The sequence below is a fragment of the Acanthopagrus latus genome, chromosome 21 (genome assembly GCF_904848185.1).
Source record: "Acanthopagrus latus isolate v.2019 chromosome 21, fAcaLat1.1, whole genome shotgun sequence".
Lineage (NCBI taxonomy): Eukaryota > Metazoa > Chordata > Actinopteri > Spariformes > Sparidae > Acanthopagrus > Acanthopagrus latus.
Window position 1 is genome coordinate 23,691,738 of NC_051059.1, and position 19,690 is coordinate 23,711,427.

The following is a 19,690-nucleotide window of genomic DNA, read 5'->3' on the forward strand; positions in this document are numbered from 1 at the left end:
AACGGGAGACTTTAAACTGTAGAAAGTACATTTTTCTTACATTATGTCAGCCTGGAACCTTGTATCCATTCATCACTTGATGATTTATGATAATGTAACACTGCTACAGCATGTTTATATTATATTAGTTTTATATTGCCTGAATCAAACCATAGAAAACACACACAAAATCTCCTGTGTCGAGTTATTTCAGCCCTGAACCAGGAAGATGCTCAATCTCTGTTGTTAGCGCTCCAGCTGGCTGAACCAAAGTGTCCTTGGTTAGGATTTGACACTAAAATACCAAAAAAAATTCCACACAAACTTAATTTAACTTCACTTTGTGAGTCACCACTGATTTAAATATACCTTTAGCAATACAGCGGCGTATAAATAATGTGCCAGTGTTGAAGGAAAAGTTTGATATTGTAGATAGTATGTGTTGCTGAGTTAAATGAGAGGAATGGGATCGCTCTTACGTCTGTAAGATATGCTGAATATGAAGCTACTGACAGCAGAAGCCTAACTTAGCCCAGGATAAAGACGGGAAACAGAGTTCAGGAACAACGTGTCACATCTCGACAGATTACACAAACAGGGTCCAACGGTTAAACTTTCCAAAACGCCAAACTTCTCCTTTAAGGTGTGCGATATCGTTTTACGTTGTTGTTAGCTAAAATTGATTTGAATTCGAACACTAATAAAGCGACAAAATGAAGTAACTCCTTCAGTTACTTCAAGCTGCAGGCTCCAGGTGAGCTAGCTGTGTTGTCTTTGAAACCACGGTCGAAAGAAAAAACACTGTGATAATTGCCAATGAATAAAATCTTAGATTGAACACTGAAACTGAAACACTTTGGTTCAGCAAACAAACACACACTGGCCAGGAAAGTGACGCTGCGCTGCCTCTCTGTCGCGCTCCGTGTCCGTCAACAGCAGCCAAGTGTTTTGGCAACAGGTCTGCACAGTCAGCAGAGCTCCTTCATCGGCTCATACATTATTAACGAGGAGTCAAAGGCTCCTGATGACTGTGATTATCTCGGCAGGATGGACTGATCCCTGCAGACCGGCGCTGATAAACGCCAAATCCACTATAAATATCATCGTGGTAGCGCAGGAAAATGAGCCGTAATGAACCTGAGCGGTGTTCATCTTCACATCTATTACCTGGTTCTGCACCTACAGTACAGTCCTGTTTGTGCACGTGTCTCAGCACCCAGCAGGTGGTACCGTCTCAACCCACCACAGCCTCTTTTCTACTTTGTTTCTAATGGTCTAATGGTTTCATGTTTGGCTTTATCTTTGTTGCCAGAGTGACAAATGTTAAGAGAATACATTCAAGTTGAAAGGATATTAAATTCAGCCTGAGCCTGAGATATCACGCTGACCGATCTGAATTCTGTTTAGTTAAGAAGTTAAGTTATTCTGTGTTTACTCCCTCTTCTTCATGAATGAGGGTAAACTGGAGCGTGACATCAACACTCTGGCAGCAAAGATTTTCATTTCTGAGTCAATCTACGTTCCAACTCTTGCCTTTTGGGTAGTGAATGAGAATGTGGATACAAGCATCCGTAATTAGTTTTCCTCTGAAGGGTGTTTGGGCTCAACCCTGGAGACAGAACAAGGAGCTCCGACATCTCGAGCGAGCGTGAAGTTAATCCACAGTTAAAGGTGATGCAGACATCTGATCAGAATCGTTCCTGGGCGCCGCCTTCCTTCTGAGGTTTTCCCTGCATGTCCAAATTGCAGGAGACCTCGGTGTGGACCCAGAACATTCTGGAGCGAGATAATAGATCTTTCCCGGCTTGGGAACGCCTCGGGAGCTGGCGAACTATTTTAATTAATCTGACTTATTAGCTTAGCCTGTTTTCACTTCAGCCCCAGATTAGTGGCAGAAAGCAGATGGATGGACGTGACTTCAACTACAGGTGTATATATTTTGACATTAATAATCATAAAATACTCCATAGATTTATAACTTCACTGCATGCTGTTACCGTCCACCGCAGTGTGCACTCACCCCTATACTGTCCTCCTGTCTGTACTGCTTCCAGTTGTGTCCCGTGTCGCTGAACATGAGCAGGTACGACGTCAGCCAATCGGAGCTGCCGTAGCGACCCTGAGTGGCGACGGCGGTGATCTTGGTCCGCTCGCCCAGGTCGACCTCCAGCCACTGGTACCTGTCTGAGGTGAGAGGAGACCAGCCTCCAGCTCCTGCAGGCGGAGGAAAGATTGATTGATTTTTTTTTTTCACATTTCAGCCTACAAGGTAAAAGATGTAATAAGCTTTTGAGTCACCAGCCTGTGTGTGTGTGTGTGTGTGTGTGTGTGTGTGTGTGTGCGTGTGTGTGAGGTACGGATTGCTTGACCTTTGAGTCTCACCAAACATCACATTTTGTTGTTCGAGTCAAACACAGAACATTTCACTGAAACACATACAGCAGTTTAAAACCCATTTCAGCGTCGTGTGTTCTTCCTGTCGTGCAGGAACATACGACAGGTTTCAATCCGAGACACTGCAGGAGTTTAAAAATTTAATTCAAAAAATCTAAGGCACTCTGATTGCTAAACAGAGCGTTCCCTTAATACCCAGTTAAGGCTCAGCACATGTTGGAGTCCATTTGTCTTCATGAATCAGAAAAGAGAGACTGTCGACATAATGAAAAGCTCAATTCTCCACAATTTTCCAATTTGCAAACCTGCAGCCTCCACAGCTTTTCATGCTGGTTAAACATTTGTCTTCGAATTGAGACAACAAAGTGCTGATTAGCAGGATTTCTGGATGACAGTGTGTTATTTTTTTTCCTCTTGCTTTCTCAGCACACAAATGGTCCATTGTGCATTACTTTAGTTGCTGTGTAATGTGGCTGAATATGTTAAAAAAAACCAAAAAAAAAACCACACAAATGGCATCGATGGGAACAACACAACAGGCTGCAGAGTCAGTAATCATGCTAACAGCTCTATGAGGCTGTACGTAAACTGTTCAAAACTTAAAACATGTTTAAAAGTACAATGCTAACACGGGGATGACTTTGTTCACCATCTTATTTTAGTGTGTGAGCATATTAACGTTTGCTGATTACTGTGAGTCTCATGTGATAATGACCAAAGTGCTGGACAGATTTTGACTTGACGGTGCTGCTAGAGAAGAAGTCAGAAGATGGGGAGGGGGACCCTGAATGCATCATAGACCTGGAACAGACAGCGCTGCTCAGCCTTGCTTACAAAGATATCTATAAAACTGTTGACAGGACACTTCGAACTTCGAATCATGTGTCTTTCTATTATGTGTTTTTGACCCATGTAGGTTTTTATGTTTGTACAGCTTTCTTTGAGCGAATGGAAGGAGAAACTCAGGTGTGGAGCATCGGGGAGAAACACTACTGAGGATATCTTGTGGACGCAGAAGCCAGAAATCCAAAATTCATGGCAGTCACATCTAGCTGTTGATGAGATATTTCAGTCCGGACCACATGGCCTTGCAGAGGAAATGATGAGTTGGACATGAAATACAAGTTGAGAGATGTAACCTTAGACTATATAATCACATTTAAAGTTGTGAATCTTAACAGACTTTTCTGCGTCTGGCCCCTGAAGAAGAACATTTGTAGAAATCTGTGATTTAAACAACTGAAACGACTTCTTCCTCGTGGCGAGATCCGAGGCTTGGATCAACTTCGAGCATCACTGACGAGATGTTTTACTGGATTTCGATCACGAAACAACAATTTTCAAACCACAAATTTCTGTGTCGCCCCTTATTACATTTCTATATCAAAACATCATCAATAAGCGGTTGCGGTGCCAAGCATCGATCTGTTGCACCAGAGGGCCAGACCATCCGCATCCACTCCCAAATATAGTATCGCTAAAAGGCTGTGGCGCGATCTATTGATTAGCTGTACGCTGTGCTTGCAGGGCTGGAACCTTTGCTATATAGAATATCATCAATAGGAGGTTGCGGTGCCAAACATTGATTAGTTTTACAGTAGCCCTGCAGGTTTGTCTCATTTCCCGTATTACATATCACCAGTAAGGAGCAGTGTTGTAACATATTGATCGGTTGTATTTTAGGTCAACAGGCGGAGGAAATACAAAAAAGGGGGTTTGATGAAACACGCCGTTAATATTTTAATTAAAAGTGTGGCTTCTTTTGATAGGCTGGAGGCATTTCCTTCGTGTAGTATTGCCTAGTTGCACATTAAGATAATGACAACGTGTCTCATCCCAAAACACTTTCAGTAAATGCTGTTATTGATTGGCTGCGTGCAAGCTCATTGCCATTAAATGTGTCCGTGTTTTCAGATACAGAGATGACTGCAACAAGAGAAAGAAGAGTGTGTGTGTGTGTGTGTGTGTGTGTGTGTGTGTGTGTGTGTTGGAAAGTGCTTTGTCAGGCCAAATCAACGCCTCAGAGCTCAAACGCCAGATGGACGATTCTGAAGGAGGAGGCTGCTGACCAGTGTCCCACTGAGCACACACACACACACACACAAATACACAAAAGTAAACACAGCATGGCACAAACACACACAACAATTAATAGAGAGGAACAACGAGAGGAGGCGATACTGCACACACACACACACACACACACACACGAGCTCTTGGAACGCATTAAAAGAACAAACAGAAAACAAACAGTGTAAATGTCAGTTGTTCTCGCGATGCCGTTCTGTTGTCTGCTCGTTGTTGCAGCAGCAGGAAGCTTTTTTCAAACAAAGCTACACACAGAATTCATCCTGAGCCTCCAGAGGACAGTACTGAGCTGCTCAGTTTTAGGGTGGCAGCTGAAGAAGGCCAGTCGATGCCCGCGAGCCCGTAAAGACATTTTCAGCGGTGGGACGAACAGCTAATCTCGTCTACGCTCAACAAACAACGACCACCAGGAAACTTCGGTCAGCACTTCAGCACAGACCGACTGGTAAACTGGTCCGCTTCCTCATCTGGCTGTTAATCTCACCCTCCATTTTGACCTACTCAGACTGTTGAGTGTTTGAACTTCCTCGTAGGGGGTTGCCAAACACTCCTGCCCTGAAGTGGGTGATCCACCAAAGGGTGAAGTGCCGACACTCACCCCGACTGAGTCACATTCAGCGGCGATCACTCACTCAATGGCAGCCGGCCAAATACGCGTAGGCAAAAAAAGCAGAAGTGCAGTTCTGAAGATCTCCTCAGCCTTGAGATTTTTGTCTGACAAAGTTGATGATGAGCCACGTCTTTGTTAAAGCCTGACATCTTACCGAATGTGAAGAAAGAAATCAGCTCTTAACTGTGATAGGAACACAGGATGGCTGCCATGAGATAGTTTCTTCATAACCTTTCGGCGGTCTTGCAAGAGTCAAGAGTTTCTCCACTGCAGCACGACCAGGAAAGAATCTGCTGGGTCGATCGGAGCCTCGGTTCCAGCAGCCCGAGGGGTGTCAGGCTTTGTTCGTACCTCACAGCTGTTTCCATACAGTCTACAATCTGAGGCCTGTGTACAAAGACGCTCCACACATGTATACTAGAAAAAAACAAGATGGTGATCTGACGGAGGGGAAAAAGAAGAGGCTCCCGTGTTTGTTGCGTTTGGCTGAACAACAACAAAAAAAGTTTAAAAAAAGAATCTTGTGTAAGACGCTTCGTGAGAAACCGACGATGGACAGAGAACAAGGTACTGAACACACAAACAGAACAGGTGCTCAACAATTGGTTGTTCACTGACTCAAAGAGACTGCAGAGCTGAAAATACCAACTATAACAGAAATGTCACAGATTCTGGTCCAGGTCGTGTGCGTCTTCAAAAAGCTAATAAAGTTACATTTATTGGTACCGTAAGGTCAGCTTTTTATTGCACCGGCACCTCCAGTAATTCTTCTTGAGATCAATAATATGTTTGGTATTTTGATTATAGGGCAACGTCTTTCCGATCTTGAGTTTAAGCAGTGCGACTGGTAGAAAAACATGAACATTTTCTATTCATGCTGACTGAGAAATGCCTCTGAAAAACATGTCGTGAAAATAAATCAGTGTCGGTTTGGTGGCTGGTGGAGGCTGATCTTTAAAGAGCTAAAGGCCACGGCTAATAAGCAGTCGACTAACAGACGTGTCCAGTGACAGAGGAACAGAAAAGAGCAGACACCCTGACCTTTACTCATGAGGATTAGACAGGGGGAGAAAAGAGAAAGAGATTAAAGGGAAACGACTAAGAGACCGAGAGGCGTTACAAAGATCTGCTGTGTCCACCCTGTCAGATATAATTGAAACAGCGGCGAACTGATGGCTGATGGTCTGAACACTTCCTGTCACAGCTGTCACGTTAAATCAAAGAGATCTCCGCCGTTTCCCTCCAGACGGTGTCCGTCGAAGAACTGACTCTGACCGGCCAACTGAGAGACGTCGCTGCACTTACCGGTCACACATGTTGACCAGTGTTGGAACGCACATGTGACAGTAATACACGAGTAACACATCACTGTTCTGTCAGCCAATTACAATGCCAAACTTTCCTGTGCTTTGGCTCAGAGAAAAGTGAGACAGCTGTCGATGACAACGTAAATCTCATCGTCTGGATCATCTAGAAGTGCAGAATACATTTTAGGTCCGTTGCTTTTTTTAAGATTTAATTTTCTAAGAGGAAACCACATAAACATCTGTAAATGTCCGCAGGCCTCTTTAAATAAAAAACACCCGGTTTTGTTGCCTCAAAAACTGCTCGAGATGGTTCGCCTTCCCGTGAAAAACAGGCGGCATTGGTCGCCACAGAAACACCTGGAAATCTCTCCACGGACTCCAACTGTGGCAGCCGTGTGGCTTCTGTCTACCTTATCTCTATTCAGACCAATAAAATAAAGCAACTCGACTGATTGTACACACTACGGAAGCCCTGAACGGCCATGCATTGATGTATTTTATTTCCTCTGTTTCCCCGTGATAACAAGTTAATTTCCTCTGTTTTAGATAACGGGACAATTTTCTCACGATCTTGTGATAACTGAACTTTGTTTTCCCGTGATAACGAGTTAATTTCATTTGTTTTCCCGAGATAAAGGGATAATTATCTCGAGATAATGGGATAATTTTCTCAAGATCTCGAGATAACGAAACTTATAAACAATTATCACATTAAAGGTCATTTACAGTTGTTACACTCACTGACTGACATTTATCACGGGAAAACAAAGTTTCGTTATCTCGAGATCTTGAGAAAATTATCCCGTTATCACGGGAAAATGGAGGAAATGAAATGTATGAATGCGTGGCCATTTAGGGCCTCTGTAACCCACAATAAAGTCATATGTGACATGTGAGTCGGGCTATTGTGTGGTTAATGCAAAGTGACGACCAAATCATGAAGAGTAAACGTCACAGTTCCTTTAGAACGTCATTTTCTGACTTGTTTTGTTCCAGTCGGTCTGACTTCACCATACAGATGACTTTAAAATGCACTTCTGACCACTTATATACCTGCAGATCTGTACCTGTGTGTTACCATATCAGTGTCGATTCCTCCCCCTCTCTTCCACTAGATGCCTTGTGATTTTCTTTGCCAGTCACCTGCACACCTGGTCCTCATTACCTCACTGAACCACACCTGCGTTACCTCGTTAAGTCTCCATATATATATATATACCAGGCTCTTGTGCTCTCTCTCCTGTCTTGCCAACATGGCTGTGTTGTCATCATATGTTCTCTTTCCTCTCCTTTGTTTTAAACAATCCTGCCTGCTGCCTGTCTCTGACCAGCATCCAGCTTCTGTTTGCCTCTTTTGTCCTGTCGTCTTCCAACCTCACACCTGCTGACCGCTTCAAGTAAAATCCCTTTAATTGAAACCAGCCCCGTCATTGTGTCTGCGTTTGAGTCCTCCTCTGCTTTGTCTATACCTTCGACAGTGACAGCTGTAGGCTGCACAGAGGCTCGTACGCACCTACTCAAAAATGTAATTACAGCTACAGCAGACAGCAGCTACAGAACCACGTAGAGCACAACAACAACAACATACGATGTGTCAGCTTGACATGCTTGTGTTCTCCTCACACGTTTCTGATGCCAGCAGAGATTATTGATGGCATCGTTAAAATAAACCTTAATGACTTCATGTTGATGCAACAAGACAGTTTCTGTGATCACGTCTAAGGAGGAGAGCAATGATGCGTTGGTGATATTTAATGTATTATGACTTTTGGGATGTTGCTGATATCACTTATGTCATCTACGTACGTTCACTAACTTGTGTTACATAAGTTAAAACCAAATTCCCCTAAACTCTTGGTCACAAATGGGACGCGAACACAGATCTCAGGAGGGAAAGTATGTAAATTAGCCACCCTAAGCTAACCCGGGAATTCCACTGGTTGCATGTACGTAAAGTAACGGCCCTGCTAAGGTTTTGCTCCGTTGTCCGTCAACACCCGCCGTCTACGTTTTGAGTGCAACACTGCCGGACAGCTGGAGGTGCAAGAACGAGTTCTCGCGATAACTACAGAATAATCTCAATTATATTATGTGTTATAAATACAACAACAAACAGAAAAAAAGTTAGTTTTCGCAACCGAAGGATTAAAAGAAGTGCTTGGACTTTCCTCTTTTTCATGAGAATTTATGAAGTGTTTTATTATGAAAATTAACCGGAACTTTTGGTGTTTGACTTCCTCTCTGCTCTGTGTTGATTTGATGCACTGTGCTCCTGCACTCAGCAGAAATAGAGGCTTTGCAAATCTGCTACGTAAGGGTACGAACAGCCGGAGCTGCAATAGAGTAGATACGTAACGCAGCGGAGCCAGTGGACTTGCACACAGACTGGAGTGAAAACTATCTGCTCTGCTGGCTTTGGCAGGTGGAATTTATGGATAAAACTTCTTTCCAGTTAATTTCCTGTAAACTACAGGAAATGACTGGGAAATTATGGACCAGTAAAACAGCACATCAACCATTTATTTTTGCTTGTTTTTCCTCAAAAGTCCCATCAAATAATTGACCGTAGCATGACAATGTGCTGTAGGGGTATACGTCAAATCTGTCGGCCAAATCTGTCGGACAAAACAAAAACCTCAGGTGTTCTAGCAGGTTCAGCGCTCCTGTCATACGTGATACTTCCTCTTTCAGCTCTCTGACACGTGACACCAGCCCAATTTGTTCTGCCGCTTGTTATCAGAGCAGTACAGCTAGTGTACGTAACAACAGGTGAGGACGGGAGCCTCGTCGGTCTGAGCGACTCTCCTTTTGGCTTCTCCGCTGAAGGGAAACCAAGCTTGACGCGAAACCGCTGTGGACGGCAGCTCCACTGTAACGAACAGATGGACGGATAAGTAAAAGAAAGGACTGCCGGATCATTAATAATGCACCGATATTCCACCTGACAGGTACAGAGGATGGACAGGAGCATACAAAGGGAGAGACGGCAAAGGGGAAAAAATGAAGAGTCAAGCAGGAATAGAAAAGGCCAGAGAGGCAGAAGCTCTGCCTCTCTGGCCTTTTCCATTCCTGCTTTACTCTTCATTTTTTAGAGGGATAGAAAGTCTTGGCAACACGTCTCCACTCAATTTTCAAGTATAACACTGGAACTTTACAATAACATGCGCACACAATGCTCGATTAGTCCTCAATCTATACACACACAACCAGAACGGCTTCCAATTAAAGTTTAATTCCTCTATTAAATTTCACTCATTTAGAAAGCGATTACTGTGGCACAGTACTTCCCTTTTTTTTTTTTTTTTTTTTTAAAAATAAAAGTCCATTCCAGCCTAATTGCAGCAGCGCCACCGATAATTGTCATAGTTGTCCGAGAGAAAAGGAAATGTTTAAAACACTGACGACAGCCCATTAACATCTTAGTTCTTTACCGATGAAAATGTGGCTGTGAATAGAGCGGATATTCAAAAGATGACAGTTTTAAAGGCAGATGGAGAAAGAGGGGGGAATAAAAGTGAAAACAGGAAATCATAATGAAGAACAGGACAGACTGAGGACCAACACAACGCTGCCAGCCCAAAATAGTGAGTCATTCATCCGGCAGGTTCTCGGTGAAGGAGACATTCATCTCCAATCAGCTGCCTGTCACAGCGTTTCAGCCAATTCTTAAGTTGGTGTGCAGGCACAAAATGTTTCCCGTCACCTTTTTTGAAAAAAGAAACCGTCCTACATAAAAAAAAAATAAATAAAAAAAAGGAATATGTATCGCAGTGAATGCTTCAGGCCAGACGTGAACACATTTGTCACTCCTGAGCTGCGTGTTATAAAACAATGTGGCAAGAAAAGGGGGGGAAAAGAAAAACCTCAAAGAAAGAATTTGTGGATATTTTTAGGTGAAGACCTGTAAGAGACTGAATGGGCCGGTGACAGATGGAGGGAACATCAACTCCACTTTATGTAATGCAAGATGAAGTCAGAGTGAGTTTGCATCCAAAAGAATAAAGTGGCTGCAGAGGCGGGCGGTCGATTTTTGAGGGTGGAAAATGGTGCAGTAAGTAACAACTCAATTATTTGTTTGGTACCGAAAAAAAATAATGTTTTGTCATTATCTGAGTCATTAAAATGATAGTTTAGGTCTTTTAATGTGGGGCTGTATGAGGCAACGTACAAATAATGTGCTTTAAATTATTATTATTGTAAATGGAGAACCTTATCTTTTCGCACCTATACCTCAGTAACTTCTTTTATTTAACCATTTTTTAGTTTAACAGTAAGCATGTTATTGTACATAGCTTTTCATTATTTTTTTTAGCATTCAAGTACATTTTCTTATGTATTTTGATGTATTTTAATAAAGCTATCTATCTAGTTGTCGAATTCCAGCAGTAAAACGTATTTAAGGCTCATTTTGTACATTTTTGGTGCTTTACTAGGAAAGTTTAGTAAAATCTACTAAGACATTTTACTTTCAGTCTATCTGTGGTATCATGTGTCATGTTCTTTATACAGTCTATGATCAGTCTTGGTTTTATAAAGAAACCTCTACAGTGAAATAAATTATTACATTTTGATTATAGCCCCTTGCTGTCGGAGGAAAAACTAGGCGTACGAAGCCCACGTTAGTAAAATACCATGCGGTGGTGCTCCGTGGCTTTTGATAATCTGTTCATTTAGTGAGTAAATGAACTGAAAGCAAAGCTGCTCCTCTGAGAACAACGAGGGGAGGCAGCGGCAGCAGGAGATGGAAATGAGACGGAGACATTCATTTATTCATCGATTTCCTCTGCAAACAGCTGGAATCGTGTCAGCTTTGCACACTTAATCCAGCTGGGGAAGGAAAATGTGACACGCGCAGCCCTCCCTAATCTACCAGCAACTCGAGTGAGAGCTCAGCAGTGCAGTAGCGGAGGGATGCGACTCCTAATACCTGCATCCTCTCGTACTGACGTGATTATTATTAATGAGAGGAAGCCTGAATCTTTGCATGGGTAGTTTGAGGCATGTTGGAAAAAAATGCTGGCATAGATGTATTGTAGTTTTAAAGGGTAAAGCTGCCTGATTATTATGTTATTTAAAGCGGCAGTAATTGTTTTTTCTTGGGGGCAGTGCAGCAACCTTTTAACATGTAAATTATTGCATTATATAGTGAGCCAGCAGACCGGAAGCATTTAGCAGCGACAAAAAACAAAAGTCTCGACGGTTAAACGTCAGGTAGTGCTGTGTTCTGCAGGCTTCTTCTTCTTTTTTTTTTAGTTCCCCAGGTGCTGAAATCATTCAGATCAAGATTAGACCCATCTCACACTCCCAGCCGATTCTGAGCTTTGATGTTGAGATAAAGCGGTGAAGCGCGTTCCCTGCAGAGAGCTCCACAACAAACCGCGATCTTCATTTTGTCAAAGCCTCGCACCAGCATCCAGCTAAGGACTCCCTACTGGGCTTTGTGTTGGATAAACAAACTTCATTCACAGTTAACCGTCTGGCAACACACGCGGCATCTACAGAGAATAAAGACGAACCAAAGCAGCTATTGCTTGTTTGTTTTCCTTTCGGTTTGACGTGTCTCCTATAAATTATTATGATGCTCTCTTTCTCTCTCCAAACTAGTCACTGGTGATTTGTCTGTTAGTCCAGTAAAAACTTTTCTGTTCTGTGCTTTGTGTCCTGAGCCCAGACACAGTCTCTTTAGAGCTGAAATGAACTGCTGCAGTAACAGATGGCTGCACCTCTCCTGATAAAAAAAAAATCTGATCAAGACAGAACGATGCGAGAGGCACTACAGATACATTTTAATCTTCATTTAGTCACGTCCATAATTCTCTGATGCAGAGGCGAGAAACTCTGTCAGTCTGCCTATCCCAGACTGAAGATTGTTTCACACATGAGGGAAAGTTATCAGCCCTCAAAATATCTTTTTAAAGGAAAAGAAGCAGGGATAAAGATTTTGTATTAAAAACTGACAAGTTTCAGGGCATCAGGTTGGACCCGTTTCGTACCGTATAATTGCAACATCTCTAGCTCAATTTCAGTCCTCCTGCCAAAAAATGACCTAACTAGCAGAGTGTGGATTTCCTTTAGGCAGTGATGCACGAGTTGCAGTTATATGCACGGGCATTATCCACATATCAGGCGAGCTGAGTCAAAAATAAACATTCTGATTAATAGCAGATGCACTCAACGGAGTGCAGATTAAATAATACATCATTGTTGAATAAAATATTGACAGCATTACCTTCAGTGATTTTTCCAGGAGCAGAGATGAAGGATAGGATCGGTCAGGATTTAATGTTAAATAATGTCCTGTGTTGTTCTACACATCCAAAAGGTCACAAAAAAAGAGTTTCTTTAAAATAAAGCAACGTGATGAATCCTGAGCTCCATCAGAGCTGTTTAATTCTGTTTACCCTGTCAAGCTTATAACTACAGCTTTTAGCTTTGTTACTTAAAAGTGCCGTGATATTTCCTGCATTGACCTGCACATATGCACTGAAAGCAGCCTCTCTAATCATTAAGGAAAATCATTAAAGACAACACTCATACCACAAAACTCACAGTCAAGAAATCACCTGGAAAATTTGTGCCAGTTGACATAATTTTAAAGGAAATACAGCCATTAGAGACAGAGGTGACGTGAAATGTCCATGAGGTTGTGAAAATGATTCATGTGGGCGGTAAGTAAATGTTTTATGCGTAATCAAGATGATGTCTATGATCGGCGCATCACTACCAATAGGTTTGTCTGGGGGCAAATTGAAGCAGCAACTGCAGCCCCAACCATCGATTCGAGAGAGAGAGAGGAGTCAATACAAAAAGGTTTTTCAAAAGTTGTGATTCACCACAACCACGGGAGGTCCTTGAGAGTACAGTCACACATGTGGGAGGATATTATTAGGCTGATGGAGCAGTATGCGAGATACAAACACCTACAAAAACAAAGGCCCGATCCCCTCAAGTCCTGGTGAACATAATGAAATGAACAACAAGAGAAAACAAAGTTTTTCCTTGCGGCGTATCTTAAAGTCAGCAAAAAAAACAAAAGAGTCACACAATGTGGGAAATGTTGTTGTTATTGAGTAAAAATCCTGCCCCACTCATTCAACACAACATCCTCCAGTCATTTCTCACCGTCTCTCCTGTTGAGTTTGGCGAAGCCCGGCGCGTGACTGCTGGACAGGTGGGAGGAGCTCCTGAAGGACGACGGCGGCAGGTTGGACACCAGCGCGCTGTCACACACCTCTGTCGACCAATCACAAAGCAGAAAAACATGCATAGAAGGTTAGGACGCTTAAAATACACTTCTAAAAAGACAAATCAAGGTGCGTGTTTGCTTAAAAAGTTTGGTTTGCAGCAATTTTTGTTGAAGCAAACAAGATGGATTTACATTTCCTGTAATATATGTTCATTTTTGGTCACATGGTACTATAATGGAACAGCTGCTCTGACCTTTGACCTTGATATACTCCTTGAACATCATATAGCAGCTGATCTTTACGAGATGCCAGAAATGTTGATCTGTATGTGAATCAAAGGACATTTCCGTCCCATTATCATTAACTTTCAGGTGACCTGTTTTACATTTACTTACTTTTGCCATCGCACCATTACAGTTGCAAAAAAAAAATTAATTATGAATTCTGTGGCGTGAAAGAAGTGTTTAAAAGACCTGTTAGCTAAAACTTTCCAGGGAAGCAGAAGTTTTGCAAGCGGGACCTTTTGCACCTGACATCCATTCATCTTTCCAGAGACTCCAAATATTGGAGATGGTTGGACAGAAGCACTTGTCCTGAGTGATGCAGCACTTAGAGGTTCAGAAAAGCAGAATACCAGAAGTACCAGGAGGCTGTTCATATTGTTTCAGCCTGATAAACACCGGCTGAAGAGGAGTGGAGTTTTTACTGTTGATGGAAGTGGAAACGAGGCCTTTGACATTAAACTACGGTCCTTCACGGAGGAGAAAGTGCTTCACCACAGCAGGAACGTGTCCTCACTTAACATAAGTTAAATAGTTTCATGGTTAAATATAAAAGTAGCTGGAAAGAGGCGTCCAAACTCTTGTCCAGAGTGGGAAACACAGCTGAGGGCAGAGATCAGTTAGAAAAGCTACACTGAGGATTTTACTATTTCTGACTCAGCTGGAGACAGATTGCTCTTCATCTTTTTTAGCCTTGGTGTAAAATGTGTTTAATACTTAATAACAGCAGGATGAGAGCTCGCTGATGCTGAGAGGTGGGAGGCTTTTATCTAAAAAATCTCAGCAACAAAGAAATACAGAGTTGCTTTCAACTTGACCATCCATCTGCTGCAGATAATGAAATCCACGGAGGAAGAAATGCCTCTAAATCAAAACCAAACCACCAAAATTAAAGTTACGATGTATTCAGCAGGTTCATCATCATTCCTATTGAGCCTATGAACGTTAAAACATAAGTGTCGGAGTGGAGTCTAATCACGGAGAAGCAGGTCTAATGTTCCCCAGGTGGAAACTGGTCTTTTAGCTGTAATGATACCATTTTAGATGAATGAACAGTGTAATAATGTCCACTTGGATGAGCGAATGGTGTAATTTCGCCCGAGATGGATAAATGAAAGCTGTAATCGTGTCCTGTTGTGGAGATGAATGGCGTCCTGACTGGCTCATTACAGGCTGGCTGCTGATGGAGACGGATCAGCGTCGTCGGAGGCAAAATGTTTCACTCTTTTTAATGGTTTGTGGATGATCGCCTGCAATAATAATAATAAAAAAAAAGTCATATACTGTGCATGATGTGCAATAATTAGCATTTTAATTGGCTTATCTCTCCGTAGAACATATTGTCTGTCAGTAGGCTACAGCAGCTCCGACCTTCACTTCATTTTGCATCTGAACACAAAGTAGATCGACGGAAAAGTCAAAATCAAGTATTGTAAAAGTGCAATTTGAAAGAACTGGTCCGCTGTCTAAGACATACCCCAAACATAAAGGGAGCAGCATATATGTTCTCAACTAAAACTCTTACATAATGCACCTTTTTAATGTAAAAAGGCTAGTGAGTATCTTGAGGCTCCCTCTAGTAGTACGTGGAGGAATCCAAGTTAACTTAAAACCATTTAATTCTTAAACAAATACGACAGATTTATTTCAACAAAAATCATTTTAACAGAAGTTCAGTCTCTCCTGTAATAGGTTTGTCTCAGTTCGTGCACGACACACCGGCAGACGTCATCCATCCTTCAAGAAGCGTAGTCACGACTTTATTCTATAATGAGGCGCTGACGTTGTGCACACTCTGTCGTCTATCATTTAGAGGAACGGCATAACAAACAGTGGAAAATACAGCCTGTAGTGCAATTGCATCCCACTCACACACACTCACAGATTTGTGACCATCAGCTCAGTAAATATTCATGGCTTTTCCTCAGCGGCTCCACACTGTAAGCTCCAGCCCAACTCACGCTGCCTCCGTCTGAAGCCTCCCTGTTAATGGATGTTGTTCTCCACCTCTGAGACAAGAGCCAATTACTGTGATTCACGCCGCGGTCCGATCCCGGCCCACAACTCTGACAACGAGGCTTTCGCTTTGATTACTCTGTCAACATCGGTGTACTTCATCTGAACAGCACAAGGTCTTCATCTGCCTCGTGTTATCCACCACCGCCTGGTGATCTCGCTGCTTTTTAAAAGGGAGTTTTGCATTTAAACAGACACAGATTTCACAACAACTTCGGCTTGTTTGTCTTGAGTTGATGGATTCTTTTGCACGAAGTGAAGAAGACCACACGTGTCAAGAATTCACTCCGCTTTTGTCTCTTGTCTCTGAGATTTCCAACACTTCCAAGCATCCGTTTAATAATGTGACAAGCACATCTGGGGAAACGTTGTGATGCAGCTTACAATAACCGCTTCATTGTCTTCACTGAATCACAAGCACCAGGATGAAATCAATACAGTGAATAGCCAGCTCGACAAACAATCCCTCCAACTCGCAGCTTTACGTCCAGGGTCAAAAGGAAAGGTGTAGGTGGTTCTTCTAAGCTAGACTGTCTTCTCTAAGCTTGTAAGCAACAATTGCTGGCTCTTCAAAAGGCAAGATGTAAGTTGCTATTGCATCACTTCCATCAGAACCGGAGAGTATATTTTAGTGAAAGTAGAGCGACTGAAGGCTTTTCTTGATTGAAAAGAGATTTTTCGCTGAACGCCCAACTGGCTTCAGCAAGAGTTTGATTTACCAACTGTTGATCTGATGGGTTGTATTTGGACTGCGATGGACAGATGGTACATGGCGCAACAGGTTTGGCTTTGATAGACTTTATTTGTTAAAAAAAAAAAAAAAAGACCACTTCACAGTCAAACTATTTTAGCAAAGTATTATGGATCTGCCTGCACAGTGGAGGAGGGAGGCCCACAACACCTGATGCTGCATATTCAGCAAGTGACCAAAAAGACATCAGTGCCAAGAAAAGCTCAGTTCCTTTGACCGTTTAAGTTTGTTCTAATTACACAACAATTTAAAAACAGCAATATTATTCAATTAGAATTCCCAACTTTATTATTGATATAATTTAATCTAGTTGTGAAACGATTCACTGATGTTAAATGTTACAGACGGTGTTTTTAAAGGTGACGCTGCGGCTCTGATACTGAGTCTGGAGTCAGTTTCTTCAAGCGTCTCGATGTACAGTCACATTACACTTCAGACTCAGTCTTAAGTCATTCTTTTGTTAGTGACCGAGTGGTTTCGAGCCTCATACATATTTAACACCGCTGCTTTACATGCGGTCCGACTACTCAACAATCATCTGAAGGCCTCCAGCTCTGTGCTCGTCTGAAGCTCCTCCTGATAGTCTTTATCCCCGCAGGCCTTGGGCCCCACAGACACTTGTTACTGTGGGTGGTCGGGGAGCCCTCAGCGTGAAACGCAGGTGAATTACAGCCGTCTGAAGAGGTGAAATGAGAGGGACGGCTCTCCAGAAGCGAGTGCTGTAATCCCTGAGGAGATAATGTGTGGTGAGAGCACATCCTCGCTGAGGTAACACTCAGCACAGAGAGCGAGAGAGCAGAGGAGTTTAAAAACACCGGGCAGCTTTTCCTCTGCAGAGCTTTGGCATTTAAGAGTGGACGTCCCTGACAGTGTGACCAGTGGAGCACAAACACCGACAGCTCAGAGGAAAATGGAGCTAAATGTTGAATACCTGCTGGACTCTGCAGCCACCGAACCTCGACAGTGACCCCGGCTGTGTAGAACAGAGAGCTTTTCCTGAATATTAAACTCCTGCACCTTCCTCCTCTGCACGAAAACAAACGCACCTTCTTTCTCTTTTTTTTCTGTCAGCCTCGACGTCTTCTGGAGGGACACATTTAGAAAAATATGTTTTCCTCATGACTCAGGCCATCAAGGACCCAGCCAGCTGAGGCAGGATGACATCTCAGCCTGTAACATAATATAGGAGGTGATTCTGCTGTCTCAAATCTGCTGTAGAAGAGAAAACAGTATTTATTGATCTAATAATGGACCAAAATAGGATGCTATTTCTTCCTTAGGAAGTTCCAGTGTAATTCAGGACATCACCAGGCGTTATATTGATGTCTGAGTGACGGGATATGGCTTTTCATCTCAATAAAAACATCCTCCCATCAAATGAATGTTTAATCGTTTTCTGGTACCTGAGGAGGATTTAGAGTGAGAGAGAGTCAAAGCTCTCTGCTGCAGCCCATCCATCCACCCACGGTGTCAGTTTTATCATTCGGAGTGAATAAACTGTGAATCTGACGGCAGTAAAAAAAAAAAAAAAAAAGTCTCAAAAGATTTAAAAGAAGGGGGAAAGAAAAAAAAATCCTCTGGAGTGCCGAGGCCTTGGCACCGTCAGGCGCAATTAATCACCGCTGACATGATGGGCGGACTAATACTTGGCACAGGAGGGACAGAGGAGGGCGACCACGGCTCATTCACCTGCATTGTCCACTTCTTTACTGTTTGGCTGAATAGCAAAGTACCCCCAAAGAGTCCGTGACAGAGCCGGAGACCCTGAATACCGATGAGCTCCATCCATCACCTCAACAAACAGCAGCGAACTGAAGGTCCTGCACTCCGGAGCTCTGTAAGCCCCACAAACCCAGAGTTCAGCGCCTCTCAGTCCACTTATTTAGCCATTCAGAGCTCGTAGCGGTAAGCAGGATAATGAGGCTCCGTGCGACGGTTGTTGCTGCTCCAGAGCACTAACAATCATCCTCAAGCAAGAAAACGTCAATGTTCATTTTACTAATCCGCCAAACTCTCTACCTCCAGTCTGACCCGAAAGAGAGCTCGGCTGAAAGTAAAGGGGGAAGAAACATGAAAATAATGCTGTTTGTTTTGTGTGAGTTCAAGCTGCGCTAGTCATGATTTTAATAAAAGGAAATAAATAACTTGACAACGTGAGTCCATGGAGGGAGCGACAGCATGCATCACCATAACTGAGACGGCGTGCCGCAACTTTTTTATTTGTTTACTCGATTTCATTGCAGCCAGCCGATATTGCCAGAACATCCTGGCACGCAGGAGATTACAGGGCCATTTCCATTACTCATTAATTTGTTGAATAATTTCTACAGTTGGACGACTCATTATTTAGTCCATAAAATGTTGGAAAATTGTGAAAAATAAGTCTCACAGTTGCCAAAAGTTGCAGATCTACAGCAATAAATTCTTACACTCACACAACAATGCATACTGAAGTGATCATTTTTCATTGAACAATAAATCGATTTAAGTGTTTATCTTCTGTCTATCCACTGATCCGGAGGAGCGAGTTGGACTTTCTCTTAGACTGGCATCACACTACAGGAGTTTCAGGGCTGCTTCTCCTCCGACACAACAATTAGAGGACACATCTGAATCTTCTGAGCTGCTCACAGACCTACTTTGGAGCCACCCTGACAAATATCTAACTTGTTTGATATCTAGGATTTAACTCTGGATGATTATGTTGGTACATCATCAGTGGGACCACAATAGCATCACTGCAAGGTGCTAATGTTACTGCAACAAGTTGTTGTGCCATAGTCTCCATTTTGTTTATGTCTGCTTACCCCTGGGATCACGTGAGGCGGTGCATCGCGCCCTCTGGTACGAGGGTGGTGTGTGTGTGTGTGTGTGTGTGTGTGTGTGTGTGTGTGTGTGTGTGTGATGCACAATTACTTCTAAATCTTGTAGCGACTGCATGTTTGAGTTAGAGATAAGAACATCTGTGAAGACGTCTTTGTGTGACTGATGCAACAGATTTCGTTTGAGCCTGGCTTTGTCTTTTGTGAAACATGTGACAACTACAATGCTGCGTTCATGGTAAGCACGGTATTCAA

At 42.8% G+C, this 19,690-nt stretch overlaps 1 protein-coding gene across 3 annotated transcripts in view; it reads right to left on the reverse strand.

Annotated features, from left to right (window-relative positions):
• The window catches only part of LOC119010717 (contactin-associated protein-like 4), a 105,448-nt gene that overhangs the window by 54,616 nt on the left and 31,142 nt on the right, over positions 1-19,690 (reverse strand). For all 3 annotated transcript variants that reach the window (XM_037083094.1, XM_037083093.1, XM_037083095.1), the window contains exons 2-3: positions 13,501-13,611; positions 2,000-2,193 (exon numbers count right to left, since the gene is read on the reverse strand). In XM_037083094.1, the coding sequence (XP_036938989.1) occupies positions 2,000-2,193; positions 13,501-13,611 (305 nt within the window). The remainder of the gene's footprint in view (positions 1-1,999; positions 2,194-13,500; positions 13,612-19,690) is intronic.